Here is a 15,304-nt window from a genome sequence, read left to right as displayed (position 1 = left end):
ACAGAGGCAGATGAAGCCAAGTGCCCTGTGTCTGGCCCGATGGGTACGACTGACAGGATTAACAGCATGTTGATCAGTACTGAGCTGTAGAGAGACTTCAGGTGATTTTTGAATGGGAAGCACTCTGTCTGCAAGCTACATTTCCACAGGCATTCTGTAATGGGTTTTATGCTTTCCTTTATCTGCACAGACAGATCCAATATATGTGTGTGCAATTTTAAAGTTGATTTATATGTCTGGAGTCTTGAAGTGAACCAGTGTACCACACTCATTTTCCTAATTTGCAGCACTTAGACTAATGAGCAAGTAAAGCATCAATGCCCCGCCCCCCCACAACCCCTTTGCCTGGTTTGTTATGACTGTTTTCTTTTATAATAATAAGAGATAATTGTACTCACTTTAATTGGTGAAAAATTCTGTAATACTTTTATTTAAAACTGATATTGTCTAAATACTGTAGACTTAGTACGACAAACAACCTTGTCCTTGTAAAAGAAACTAGCCTAGCAGTGGATGGTTAGTGCTGTTCTTTACTGCTGGAGAAAAAATAGCAATCCTTAGAATAAAAAGTCAACGCAAATTTGTTCACAACCAAATTCACTAGATATTGACCTTTAAATCTCAAAACTCTAATAAGATAATTGCATCTATTGATTTTCTATCTGGTTGTATCCGACATTTAAGTGAAATCCAATTGAAAATAATCCAACACAGGAACACCTTAATAACACATTCTTCAGTCTGTCAGTATATAAAGTCGGGTCTCTCCTTTCCTCTGTTTTCTTTCAGAGGCCAGTGTGCTGCACTAGCAGAGCTGAACATGCTCCAAAGGGCTCACAGTCTTGAAACATATGGAGTCGACCCTCACCCATGCAAGGTAACGTAAGTGGAGAATATATACAGTACACAGTAGCTTTACACATAATGGGTTACACACTGATTTTCACACAGATGGCTTCATGTGGGCGTTATACTTTCCATGCACTCAAGCATGTGCATATCCACTTGTGTTCATGTGATTTCGTCATCATAGGGTGTTACCTGTTCCATAGACTGTATATAAAAGATGGGTGCAGCCACTGTGACATTGTACGTTGATTAGTAACCATCTGAAAAGCTAGTGCTGGATCTAACTGTGAAACCACACACTCATTGACTAATGATTCAAGACTTATAGGTCAACAGCCAGTGAGTATATATTTTTTTATTTAAGAAAATAAGGAGGTTTTACAAGAAAATAATATTTTGCAGACAGCTGTCAGCAATTAACAGCTCTGCACACTGGTAACCCACTGCTACTACTACTACTACTACACGAAAACATAGTTGCACACACATGCACCAACGCAAGCTAGCAATTCCGTAAACGTCTCTATTGCTCCTCAGCATCCCTTGCGCTGTCAGGGGTACCCCAAAAGAAACAGTGCCATCCAGTGGCATGTCGCGTAATAGCACCTTTCTACCTGGCCTCACACACTTGCTCCAAGCAGATTAGGAAATAATTTAAGGCCAAGAGCTTATGTGCAATTTAGGCTATCACATCCAAGCCAGCAACTAGTTAATGTTCCCTCCTGGAAAACTAAATAAACTAGGTCCATAAAGAAGCCACTGTTCTGAGGAAACAGTGACTGCACTGACTGATCGGAGACAACCATGGTTAGTCAGTGTCATTGATTTGTCTTCCATCTTTAAATTGTTAAAATTAGACTGTACTATCAGATATGTTACACTTGCTATTCTGCTTCATTCTCCTTTTACTTGTTTCTTTGTTTCTTGTGCTATCCCAATAGATTGAACAGACTGCATCTGATAAAGAAAAACAATATTTTACAACTTGCTCATGGCTCGCACTCATCCTTTCTGTTCATCTTCTGCCAAGCCGAAGTGTGAAATAGGGACATCCTCTTGTGAACAGACAAATCAAAGGATACAAAGCAGATTAACAAGATATTTAAATTCTGTCTAGTGGGAAGGATCCCCTTTATCTCTTCCACTCTTGTCTGGCAGGCTTTTTTTTAAATTAGTTTGCTGGAAATAGCTGTTACTGCGAGTACTGTACTATCATGCACATGCAGATCTATGGAGATAAAGTAGTAAGCACTAAGATGTGGGAAACACACAGGGGAAAGGGAGGGATTTACACAGATATATAGAGATGAATACAAATTTAGAGATTTACTGATGATTAACAATGTGGAAGTTATTATTTTGATTTTGCCTCACTACATCAGACTTAGTCAATCAGTCTGCATTTTAACTGCCTTGTTCTTGATCAATTAAAAAGTTTAATGACAAACATGGGATTTTGTGCATCCACCAATGAGGTCGTAGATAGTCCACTTAACTCACATGCTGCGATATGTGTTTTTTTTTTCAGGACTTTACGGGCTCTACTGCCTTTCTTGGGTTCACAGCCACAGGTTTTGTGGTCTTCCAGGGAAACAAGAGGATTCACCTCCTCAAATGGTAAAAACATCAACCTGTAAAAAGCTTATTTTGGCTGCTCCCTTAATCACAGGTTGTCAGCACAGCAGAAGGCTCCACTTATTTGATTTGTTAGATTCTTACATCAGACGCCCTTCCCTTCACAGCATTTAACGGATTACTGTCTCCAGTCTCGAACTGGAAGTCTTTTGTGTGCTGGGAAAAAAGCAAACCACTACACCGTGTAGCCACAAGTATCAAGCGTTAAACATAGATATTAAATGTCTAATCACTACCAAAGCTAACAGCAGAAAACTCTGTATTTATGATTTATCGCTGAAGTATTGCTAAACTTATAATTTTTACTAGAAGCAAATTAAAATAACCATCTTTAACTATTCCTTGCAGGCAGAACCGTTTGTTTATTTAAACATGACATCCATAAGATTATCTTGCTTCAAACTGTTAAAATACACTTAAAATCAATCCATGCATTTCCTAAAACCATGCTTTACTTAAGCAGCAGTCGTAATATCTCCATATTCATAGTTTTAAACAAATGAAAGTTCATAAGAATAAGGAGAAAAATTTAGTTTATCTATCAAAAGTAATAAGAATTGATAGGGTGCTATTTTTAACTATGCACCATTGGTAATTAAACTGATAAAAACACACAATATTTTTTGAAGTGAGCAGCTATATGTGTGTAAAAAAAAAATGTAAAAAAGAATATGAACGCAGCCCAACGACTGTTTAATTGATGTAATGATTTAATGATGATTTAATGTTTTAATTTGCAAAGTCATTGCCTTTAAAATCGTTGCAGCTTTATAGAAACTCTGCTATCATTTGCCAATGAATGGCATCAAGTTGGCAATTACCTGCAATCTGTTTGTGATACTACAGCAAATAACTGTGATAAATGGCAATAGATGGCGATTTAATGGCAAAATGACATAGGCCCTTAGCAACCTTGGTTTTATATAGGAATATAAAAGAATACAACCAGCTGACAACCAGTTGAGTCAAGTCCTCTGTTGCTAAGAGATGCGTTGCAGGCAAGTTCTGCTCATCAGCGCAGACTTACGCAGATTGATTGCAATGTGTTGACAATCTGTTCGGCTGCAGTTATTTGCAAATCCCACCAAACTTTCTGAGAGTGATTGTAATCAGTTCAGACTGTGATGCTCTTTGTTGGTCTTAAGGAGGTTGCCTACCTAAAAGTACTAATCTAAGTTGCTCTGCTTGTACCTGGTTAACAGTTATAGGCTAACCATAGTACAAATATACATTTGCTCCTTTAATCAAAGTTTTCTTTAACCCAATAATTCTTTTAACTGGCATTTTTTCTCTATGACATTAGCAACTGGAACTTGTGTTGCTTGGGTGGCTTCTTGTGAAGACGTCTTTACAATGACACAATCAATGACAGCAGTACTTTAAATGTACTTAAAGCTTTAAGTTTAGCATTTAGCCTATATTTAACTCTCATCTGCAGATATTTTAAAGTCTTAACTCTGTGTTTGTTTGCAGGGCTGACGTTAGCAAGCTGAAGTTTGAAGGAAAAACCTTTTACGTCATTGGCATTCAGAAAGAGGTGAGCGAGGTGCCTCTAAAAGGTTAAAAACGATGACTCAAGAGAGATGTGTAGTTTCCTCCATGTCATGACGATGAATTGTGTATTTTTGCACCAAAGTCATCGTCATCCTGCTGACTTGTTAGATATAAACCTCTAACATGTGTTCATTACTTATTACAAAGGCAAACGTTGCACAGTCAGACTGCAGAATTTGAGATCAGTTGTGTGTTAGTGACTGTTTGCCAACCCTGAGCAAAACGGACGTCCTTCATTCTCTTTCCTCCTTCTTTCCTCCCTTCTCCCTCCCCTTTTCCCCTATCCTCATCATGGTTTTGTCAGATAAATGTGCTAAGTGACTGTACTGTTTGTTATCCTGTCCACCATCACACACACTGTATATGTGTGTCGCTGTTTCAGATCTCCTTAACAGGCAGGATTCACTGTAACAGGATGGTGGGTGTGTTACAACCTCCTAATTCCCATTATGTGCTGACTGTGGCCCAAATATTAGACTCCTTCACTGCACCGCATCCCTAACAAAGATAAACTACAGTATATGACACAGTGTCTCCAAACTGAAACAGAAAGCAAGTACTAACTTTCAAACAGCGGATGTCTTGCATTTGGGACACATGCTTCATCTGGTCGCTTGATGTTTATCAACCAACAGAGCTGTGGTAGATTCTGAGCAGCAGTTTCAGTGCCGCATCTATCTGCATACTTTATTCTTTCAGGATTTACAACCGATGTGCTCTTTACCTTCAATCTGCCTGAAGTGGCTCAAAAACACCTGAAAATCCTTGCAGCTAAAGCCATTTTGCTCTTAAATCTACCAATCAGCCAATCGATGAGTGTCAAAGCTGTTGTCTTCATTACAGAAGCTCAGTTCCGCTCTTTCATCGCTGCTTAACTTGTCAGTTTGTCTGCCTTGTCTGTCTGTTCGGCTCCTCGTGAAAGGCTGAAGATGCACTATTATCTCTGTGTTTCTGTCTCTTCTCTCTGTGTGTAAACATAGTCATCTCTGGTGAGTAAATACAAGTGAAAACAGTAGTGCAAATCGTTGTTGTATTTAAATCCTCAATTTGACACCTTTACCCGCAGCCCTGCCCTCACCTCACTTTATGATTGGAGGAACCTTTTATCCATAATTTATTTATTTTTTCATGATATTTTCGTTCAGTGTCGTTTGTCTGCTGTGTGTCATATAAAAGTTCTCTCTGCTCTCATTTCATATGATCACAGTTGTTCTGTGGTTTCCGTCCCCGTCTTGTTCACCATGTAATCAAATTCAGCCTCTGACTTCCAGTGAACTATAGATTAACATGCAATGTTACGCTGCTTAATCTATAACTCTATCCATGTCTCATTCATCTCATTCAATTTTTTCATAACCGTTTCATCCTTTTGATTGTGTGGGTGTGTGTGTACTTTATTTATGTGAGGATTTGTGTGTCGATGCTTGTTTCCTAAATTTTCCACCATGTGGCAGGTCACTCCTCACTCTTCCCTCTCCTCTGATTACCTAAACCCACCTGTCCCACTTTGAGCTGATTGCTGGTTATATAGATGAAACACTTTTCTGAGATCAAAGTCAAAAATTCTTGGTCGGTTTCTTTTTGGCTGACTCAACAGTTAACTCCAAACACACAAGCATGGCTTAGCCTGTGCATGGACCTCAGTTTCATAACCAACTGTGATATGTAAAGAACAAAAAAGACTTTCACTTCAGTTTTCAAGGTTAGTTTAACGACTGTACCTCAAATCCCATTTGATTTGATGTGTTTGCATGAGCAGTTCTCGAAAAACCTTTTTTCCCCAAACAAGCGTGTTTTTGAACAACCCGTCTGACACTCGATCAGGTGTCACAACGCACCGGTGAACGCGCAGCAACGACCACATAGGCTCTGCTGATGCAGGACGCCGCCCTGCTGTGACTGATAGCATGTCTGAAAAGCATGTTGCAGAGAAGTGGTTGCAGCTGTAAAAGGCTGCATTTGAACCACGATTGTGATCTTTTAATAAACCTAATTGGTCCTTTACTGTAGGCACACAGAGTAAATAGCATTGTCTTTATTGTAGTTAAATACATTTCTGACATCTGAGTTCATGTTTTCATTTTAAAATGTGCAATTTCAGTCTCTTCCTACCCTCAGAAGCTGATTTTTTTCAAATTAAATCTTTTTTTTTTTTTCTATTTTCAAAAAATCCATTCATACTTCACAAAGCGCTTTTGCACGTCAGCCAAAGTGGGACCAAATACAGATTAACACGCAGTCCTGGCGCCTTCACACACCTGTGAACACACACATGGCAACTGAAGCACATGTGTGTAAATCACACCTGCATACCTGATATAACTGATATGTGACAGTTTGGGGGCTGCGCAATATAGCTGATGAAGTGGGCACAGACTGGACCCTTTCACTGCTGTCAACTTAACAGTGAGGTGTTTTTATTTTTATGTATTTTTTGTGACAGACACTTATAGCTGAATAATATCATATTGTGTTACAGTATCTCATTCTCATGTTATTGATTTCATTGCTTCGTCTCTGCCTCTATCCTCTTTGCTGAACAGTATTGATCTGGCGTCCCAGATTCCCAGACTTGCAGAGCCGAAGACTAGATATTTACGGGAATAAATCCCTCCTCTTAGTCCATAAAAACCCATGTTCTGCAAGGTAGAAGCCTTTTTACTGCTGAGCACTGTGACCAAATCACTTTATCTTGCCAAGCTTACAGCTTAGGGTCTGTGGGTCAGCATTTTGCACAGCTCCCTCACATTACGTTCAACTCTTTTCTTGTCCTTATTCACACTTTTTTCTTTTCCAGTAAGCTCATTTCTCATCCTCACTGTCACTCTTTCTGTCTTTGTCCTTTTCTGTGTAGAAGAAGCTGGTGTTGACATTTCACACCTCGACCCCTGCAGCGTGTAAGCACTTATGGAAGTGCGGGGTGGAGAACCAGGCCTTTTACAAGTACGTCTGCACACACACACACACACACACACACACACACACACAAATTCATTTTTATTTTTATTGAGTTTTTCCTGTAACTGCTGAGACTGTGCAGGATCAGCTTACACCAAAACCCCGCTTCCAGTAGAAAAGTTTTTTTTTCTTTTGAGCTCTTATATCAAGCCAAAATTTTGCTTCACTTCAAAACCGACTTTTAATTTTAGCACATTATCAGCCGTTCTCCTTAATTTACTCCCAGTACTGCAAGGACATGTCGTCGTCCTTCACTGGGGAGCAGCTGATTGCTCCAAGGCCATCGATCTCATCTGCAAAGACTATTGACCCCACTGGCATGGAGGGAATGGAGACAAGGTTCATGACAAGACAAGATGCTAACATCTATGTTCATTAATGTAATAGAGAATTAAATGTAGTGGGCAAGCACAACATATCTGCTCCCTTTTGTCAATCCCAGTTCAGTGAGAATATGAGGAGAGCAGACTGATAAACATAATGCAACTGAGATGGAAAAACACAAGAGGATTTCACATCTGCGATGTCAAATTTCCACAAAATAACAACCCAGGAGCAGTTGAATCTTTCGCTCACATCTGAGAAGATGAGCTGTGTGAAAAGAAAAGGAAGAGGCACCAAACAGCAAAGTGCGTGTGGGCGTGGAGGGGGATAAGAAGGCTCAGCGGCTCTGAACAGCTGGTCTCATTTGATGGAGAGAGGTCAGGCTGGAGGAGATGAGATTTTCCAAAGGTTTGACGCAAGAACTGGAGGCTGCTTTGTGACGGATTTCTCTACGGTGGCCTTCCTCCTCCACACTGTCAGTCAATCTGAAGGTCTCCCGCTCTGTCTTAACTGCAGGCATTCTTCACTTTTCACATGCTTTTCTCTCTGCCTTGCTTTATGTCATCAGGAAGCACCATATATATGCAACCAATCTTGCAAAAGGAAGACATCGTTATAAATTTGTAAAATAGTCCTTGCCCATACAACCCTGAAAACTGACTTCTTAATGACAGCAGCTCATGTGTCTCTAAAAGGCGGACTGAGAGGGAGTGGATGTCAGCTCGGATGTCAGACAAGCATCAGAGCCGCTAAATCAAATCAGAGTGAATTGAGTTTGTGAACGGCAGCCAAGCAGAGCTTTTCCAGCATATGGTGTCTCATGCACGAAGGACAGCAGACATGTGTGTGTCTGTGCTCTGGCACCTTCTCTGCTGCACTGGAGTCTGGTTTCACATGATAAATTATATAGAATGAAACATGAAGGTTTGACCTCCAGCAATAAGCTTTTAAAAAGACACACCGTGCTGTAAGCTTGCTTAGAGGTTACTCTGTGTTCTGCGTGTGAAACATTAGTGAAACATTATTGTGATGAGAGTTTGAGCCTTCAAAAATCTGTTATTCTGCTAGTACATGTGTTAGTCAGTGTTCAGTGTGCAAGGCTGCTGTACGTAATGTGTCTCTTTTTGATTCTACCTTTCTTTGTCTGACAGGTGTGCAAAGTCAAGTCAGATAAAAACAGTTTCCAGCAGTAATATCTTCTTCAAAGGCAGCAGGTTCAGATACAGGTGAGGCATATTATATGATTAAAGAAATCATAAGGAATATGTGCAAAGAGAATTGGGAACAACAGAGAAAAAAAAGATGGGGGGGGGGGGGCAGGAGGGGATGTTATGCTAAAATTCAAGCACTGAAATGTGAAGATTTAATGTCGTGCAAAAATGTAGAGAGTGCTTCAGTCCTGCACAGTGTCACCTTACTCTTTACTAACAGCAGCATCATCTTATCCCATGCATTTGTTGCCAAAGTGACAAAAATTACATCATCAAGACACCAAATAACCAAGATGGGGATTCTCGTCATTGCACATCAGCACCTACATCCCGGTTTCTATGATTTACTGACCCTAATATCACCGGAAAGCTTCTATATACTCTGTTATTGAAGCTAAGTGAGCCCTGATTCTCCCCTCAGACAAAGCTCTTTACCAGGCTTACACTTCAGCCTGCCCCATTTCATCAGCTCGCTGAAGCATTTTGGCTTAAGGGCTCAACGATGAGTAATAGCATATGGTGGAATTCGTTCTGAAAAATGGGAATTGGTCATTTGTGCAAATGCAAAACAGGACTGAGATTTGTATCCCATAAATGAAGGCAGTTTATGCAAAGCGGAGCAGATCGGGTCTTTACATAATGTGTGTTGATCCAGCTGATTCCAGTATTTCCACCAGTGCTGATGCCACTGTCTCTTGAAATATGTAAGTGCATATGTTTTATATCACCCCCTAATTTATGACTTAAGCATCAGTCTAAACAACAATAGATTAATGGGTAAGATGATGAAGCCTGCTAGCTTTAAACAGTGCAGTTACAGTCTGACTAATGAAGCTGCCGACTGATGGCAGGAAACTGTCTGCTCAACAGGAACAACACTGAATGTAAGCCGAGTAGCATCAAATCTGATTTTCTCCTTTTCTTTTATGACATGAAGCAATCAGTGTAACTCAGACATACTGTCCATGAAATTGTAGTAGCACATTAAAAAACAAAAAGTTCTCATGGGAAACTGCATAGACCCTTACTGCATCAATAGGAATTAAGAGTATAAGTAGCAGCCAAGTGCTGCTATTCAAATGCACTTCATTAACTGATCATCAGTGGGTGTGAGCATCTGTGAAAGGTTATAAGGCAATTTCCAAACAATTTGAAGTCCATGATTTTACAGCAACAAAGATTACTTACAAGTAAAACTCATTCGAGACATTCTCAGGAGTGGACCTCCCAGTAAATTCACCCCAAGGTCAGATCGTGCAGTGCTCAGACAAACTCAGACTCTGTAGATCTCAGTTAGCATGTTAAATGCTAAAGTTCACGACAGTACATTTAGATAACAACTGAACAAGTGTGGCAAGGTTAGGATTCCCAGGAGAAAGCCTCTTCTTTCTAACAACAAGGCAGCACAGCTTAGGTGTGCAAAATTATATCCGTCCAAATAATAAGACTTTTGGAACAATGTGCTTTGGACAGATGAGATCAAAGTGGACAGAATTTTAGCACAAACTGTGAAGCATGGTAGTATAGGGTTGATGATTTGGGCTTAATTTGTAGCCACAGGACTTGCAGCCGTTGAGTCGACCATAAACTCCTCTGCACACTAAAGATTTCTAGATTCAAATGTGAGGCTGTCTATCAAACAACTTGGATCAATATGAAAATGATCCCAAGCAACAAAACTACAACAGAATGCCTGAAAAAGGAATGAATCGAGGCGTTGCAATGGTCCAGTCAAAGTCTAGACCTCAAACCGACTGCAATGCTGTGATGGGACTTTAGGAGAGCTGTGCATAAACAAATACCTGTGATGTGAGAGACTTATAGAACAGACATATAGAAAATGATTACTTCATATTATTGTTGCAAAAGGTGGTTCTACAAGCTACTGCTTATTTTTTCAGACGATAGCATAGAGTAAACTTATTCATATTACTGTCACAAAGGGCCTCGGGAGGTTTGTATAGTTATATAAATATGCATGTAAATGAAAAGCAGTACATTTTTTACAGACCTGCCTGTACGAAGACTAATGACCTGCCATCGTAACATTTTATTTTCAATTACAGTATTTTTATAAAAACAAACCAACCTTTAACTTATGCGTTTTTCTGTGTTAGTGGCAGAGTAGCCAAGGAAGTGATAGAAGCCAGCTCCAAAATTCAGAGAGAGCCACCAGAAGTGCGCAGGTAAGGACATCTGAGAAATCACCTGAAGTCACACTATTGCATATAAAACATAAAATAATGACAATTCCATCTATTGTTCTACAGATGTGAATACCAAAGTGCACAATGGTGGTGTTATGTAAGGGTGTTAAAAAAATGCATGACGTTCATGTTTTTCAGAGCTCAGTTTGGTCAGAGTCGAAGTTTTAACTCTCTGAGCCATAAAAATCTCATCATGAACATGGAACCTTTGGTACCTGCACTGCCCTCCACTAACGAATACGAAGAGACGGCCGTGGACAGCGGTAGGAGGATACTGCTTTCTATAGAAACAAATACACACAACAGACATGCACTGATGCCCCCTCTAAGAGACATGTGTGAAGTCACGTGGGATCTTCCTTGTGTAGGAGGAAGTGCATGCACAAAACTCAGAGAGAGAGAGCTTTAATTGAGCAGCTGATGCTCCCATCTCGCCATCAATCCTGTCTCCCTGGTGACCAATTGCGACATACTAAAAATACCCTCTCATGATCCCCCCTAAGGATCCCACTATAATTCTGACTGTCTGTTTTTCCATGTGTCTGAACCTTTGTGTGTTTTTGCAGACTAAGATTCCATTTTTTTTACTCAGACATAAAAGGCTGATGGGGTGTCGATGTCACCCTGCCGGGCAGGCTGCGCGTACTCAGAAGTTTTTAAATGAAAACTGATACCATAGATGCATCTACAAATAATCTCAGTAACCTCCACCTCAAGGTCAGAGGTCAAGTTTTCTTAAAAGCTTATGAATGCGATAACTCGAGAAGGAAGTGACCTAGGATTTTCAAATATCTTGGATGAGTTTGAATCGCGGTGACCTTCAAGTTTTTGAAAATCTCCTTTGATCTCAGTCTTATTTCTCACAGCATTTTCTTTGTGTACTTCACTCATTACAATAACCTGTGAATTCACTCGCTGGGCGTCCTCATTTTAGGATTGACGGCGTTTTAGTAGGTAAATGTAAATGGCTTGGACATGAATTGAGCTGCAGTTTGGGGAAGGCCTCGAAGGGGACTGGCGGCGGCTCCTGGGCCTGGCAGATCCCCATGTACTGAATAGAAATGAAGAAGTTAAAGAATGGAAAAGGGGAGGGAAGGTGGGTCACGTAAACGAGAACAAACAGCTTGTAGAACTGGGGGAACATATAAGAACCGGAAGGAGCGTGTTTGGAGGTATGATCTCGCTACTGAAATTCAGATACTTTATCTCCAGTTGTTATGAATCATGAGCTACTACATCAGTTATGGTATTCCGGTATTTTCTAGCAAAATGCAGGAGGTATGTTTTTAAACCACAAATAGTGCCTGAGTCGCTTCTTCACTTAGCTGCTGTTGATTAGAGGATTAAAACTCTTGGTCTCTGTTGTGGATGAAGAACGATTTGATGCTCATCTTACCCTCAGTTAAAATTATATCCATCCATCCAGCCACGGCTCTTCCATCGCCTAAGAGCTTCTCCTCTCCTATTACTTAAGTCAGTATTTTTCACCTTTAATCGACCTGAACCACATTCTTTAGGTCCTCACACGCATACAGTACAGTCATGCTGTTGGACCATCACTGTCTACAAATTATTTATAGACTTCATCGCTCTCTCTCATGCCTTTTTTGACAGATTTTAAGGTCACCCCGTCGTTTTATCCATCTCTATTCCTCTTTGTTGCTTCTCTCTGTTTTTCACTCATCTCCCCTCATCCCATTTACAGGAAAATCAATTCTTTCTTGGCTCGGGGTCAAAGATCTGCAGTAGAAACCATCTCGGCTGTCTCAGTTGGTTTGGGAGGGGCAGTAGGCAGTCATCAAATAAAGGGCATTGTACAGGATACAGGCTGAGTAAATAACATAAGATTAAATTTGAAAATGCCTTGTCTCCTTCTGCAGTTCCTGCCTTTCCCTCTGGTAATAAGATATTAAGTGATATAGTTGTAAATTATTTTAAAACATTAGCGGTTTAACAGTAAATATAATAAACTGAAGAGTTTAGAAGAAAAAAGACATTTTAAAAAGAGATGAAGACATCGATTGTTCAAATTAGGATTTTTAAATATTAATGTCTTGTCAGACTCACAATATGCATGAGAAATGTAGAAAGAGAATTTGAGAGAGGACTTCTTAACACAGGCGTCTTAATGTGAAGCAGGTACGCACATCAGTCCGTGCTGTAGTCCTCCTCCCTCATGAGCACAAGTTTCCAACATTGCACATGGAAGTTTATGGAAGCTTTTTTTCCTCACTGACAAGAAAAAAAGTTGAGTAGTTAGTTTAAATTTAAATTTATTATTAAAAATGAATTAAATTCAAATTTCAACTTGACCATTTAAAACCTGAACGATGAAATAATCATTAGAAATAACAAATAATATTGAAAATGCAAAAAAAAAAAAAAAGTAAATAAAAATCTGTATGTGAGTTTTCATTTGTATCATATGTGCTGCATCTGGCTTTTTTTTTTTTTCAATTTATTGCTTAAAATATTTGTTTTGCCATTTATTTAGGTTTTTTGCACTAATGTTGTGGAGCCATAAAAAACTCATCAAAATTAAGTTCAATTCCATTCAATTTTATTTAAAAAGCACCAAATCACAACAACAATTGCCTCATGGTGGTTTATGTTCTAAGGTCAAGACTCTACAATAATACAAAGAAAACATGTGACTTAACAGGAAGCCAGTGAAAAGAAGCCAGTATAGGAGAAATATGCTCTGTCTTGCACTTAGCATTAAGGAGTTAATAAGTAAAAATTTTGAAATGATAACCTGAAATTGATGGCAAAAAAAAAGGAGAAAGAAAACAAGCTTCCATGGGAGTTAGATGAGAGTTATGTGATTTGAGTTTAATTACGTTGCACGCTTTCACCCAACAGATGTGATTGGACGACACATCACTGTTTCATGTGCTGACTCTGCTAAGGTGGCTGACGCGAGGACTTTAAGATAAAGTGTCCTCAAGATGGTTTAGGGTCACAGTCTATATTCAGAGCACTAATCTCAGCCTTTACAGGGGAAACAGGAAGCTGACCCAAGGTCATAGCTGACCTTGTTCTGTTTGTACAGTTTGCTCCCTTCTTATCTACCACAATCCAAAAACATACACTCTGGCTGTGTTTTCTCTAGGAACATCATTAATGGATGTTTTATAGCCATCAGGCTTCATATTTCCGCCTCAAAATCCAGGCATCATCCATGTTTTTACAGCAGTTAATGCAGCATGTGATCCTGTGGGTGATCCAACAAAATCCTTCATTTTCACTCTCACAGTGAGGCGTGTATTGTAGTGAATGAAGTTGGATTGTACCCAGTTTGCTGTAGAATTAGAATTAGGTTTATCTTATTGGTGGAAAGACTCAGATAAAGAGAGGGTTGCAGAGAGGAAAAGAAAATGATCCCCCATCCCGTCCTGAGTCAGGCCTGTCCCCCTGTAATCAGTTAGATTAGCTGCCCCTTTGCCACCAGGACCACCTGGTTATATTTAGAAATTGCAGCTTTGGGCCTGATCCTCCTCTAATGCCCCCTCCACTCTTTGTTACCATCGCTGACATTCACAGGAGGGCCCACCATGTCTGTGCATGAGAGAGAGAGAGAGAGAGAGAGAATGTCTCTGGTGCACTGGTGTGTCTCTCACCATCTCTATAAGTGTTTGTGTATAGGCGTGCATGCGTTGGAGCTCAGCTGGCAGCCCAGTCAGTCAAGGTGTGAGGGCCTTTGTGCAGACAGCTGGTCCGGCTTTTGTCATCATACTGAATGATGGAGCTTCTAGGGCACAGAAACAGCAGTGATGTTGGCGGCAGCCTCATGCAGGGTAGTTTGGAACTGGGCGACCATCCCGGTGTCGACAACACCCGGAATTACGGGAGCAAAATAGGGGGACTCGAACTCGACATGACACCAGAGAGGCTGCGGGAAGAAGGGATGAAGCAGAGAGAGGCTGGAGCTCTTGAAGTATTCCACCCAGGAGAGGCTGAAGATGAGCAAGACTCATCGATAGTAGTGGCCGAGGCCTTGAGGTGCCAGGTGAAGATAACAACCAGGCGAAGCCTCCATCTACGTATAGCCAATCACACAAGACGGGATGTCTATGTACGACTGGTGGGCAATGGGGGTCGCATCGCTGGATTCAGTACTGGACCTCAGAGAAATATACTGGAAGAGAGTAAGCCGAGTAGAAAAGGTCACTGTGTGAAGTTTCTTTTAGCTCCTAATAAACGTATCCTTTGACATTTTTCCCCACAGTCTAACCAGGAGGTAAACGCCTTTTAAATATGTGAGCCCGGTTTGCTCAGCAGTTAGTTGCCAGGTTTGTTGTGGCAACTGCCTGATGCAAACTGTGAATGTAAGCTGCCAAACATGGGACTCTCAAGAGGCTGCTTTAATAGAAGTGTGCATGTGTGCATAGTTCAAGTATTACTCATGTTATGGGGACTTGATTTTGTCCCCATAACATTAAACATCTGGGTATGCAGAAGTAAATCATTAAATAGGGTTAGAATTAGGTTAGGTTTAAGTTAGGGTTATTGTTGAGGATCTAGTGGTACGATTAAATCTTCAGCTGCTCTTCACACCACTATAAA

General features: G+C 40.3%; 1 protein-coding gene across 1 annotated transcript in view; it reads left to right on the top strand.

The window, feature by feature from the left end:
- frmd3 (FERM domain containing 3) overlaps nucleotides 1–15,304 on the top strand; it is a 60,051-nt gene that overhangs the window by 33,590 nt on the left and 11,157 nt on the right. The window contains exons 7-13 of the mRNA XM_039620365.1: nucleotides 790–877; nucleotides 2,378–2,466; nucleotides 3,958–4,021; nucleotides 6,893–6,981; nucleotides 8,472–8,546; nucleotides 10,649–10,717; nucleotides 10,877–11,001. Of these exons, the coding sequence (XP_039476299.1) occupies nucleotides 790–877; nucleotides 2,378–2,466; nucleotides 3,958–4,021; nucleotides 6,893–6,981; nucleotides 8,472–8,546; nucleotides 10,649–10,717; nucleotides 10,877–11,001 (599 nt within the window). The remainder of the gene's footprint in view (nucleotides 1–789; nucleotides 878–2,377; nucleotides 2,467–3,957; nucleotides 4,022–6,892; nucleotides 6,982–8,471; nucleotides 8,547–10,648; nucleotides 10,718–10,876; nucleotides 11,002–15,304) is intronic.

Source organism: Oreochromis aureus, linkage group 12 (assembly GCF_013358895.1).
Source record: "Oreochromis aureus strain Israel breed Guangdong linkage group 12, ZZ_aureus, whole genome shotgun sequence".
Taxonomy (NCBI): domain Eukaryota; kingdom Metazoa; phylum Chordata; class Actinopteri; order Cichliformes; family Cichlidae; genus Oreochromis; species Oreochromis aureus.
This window is presented reverse-complemented; position numbering and strand designations above follow the sequence as displayed.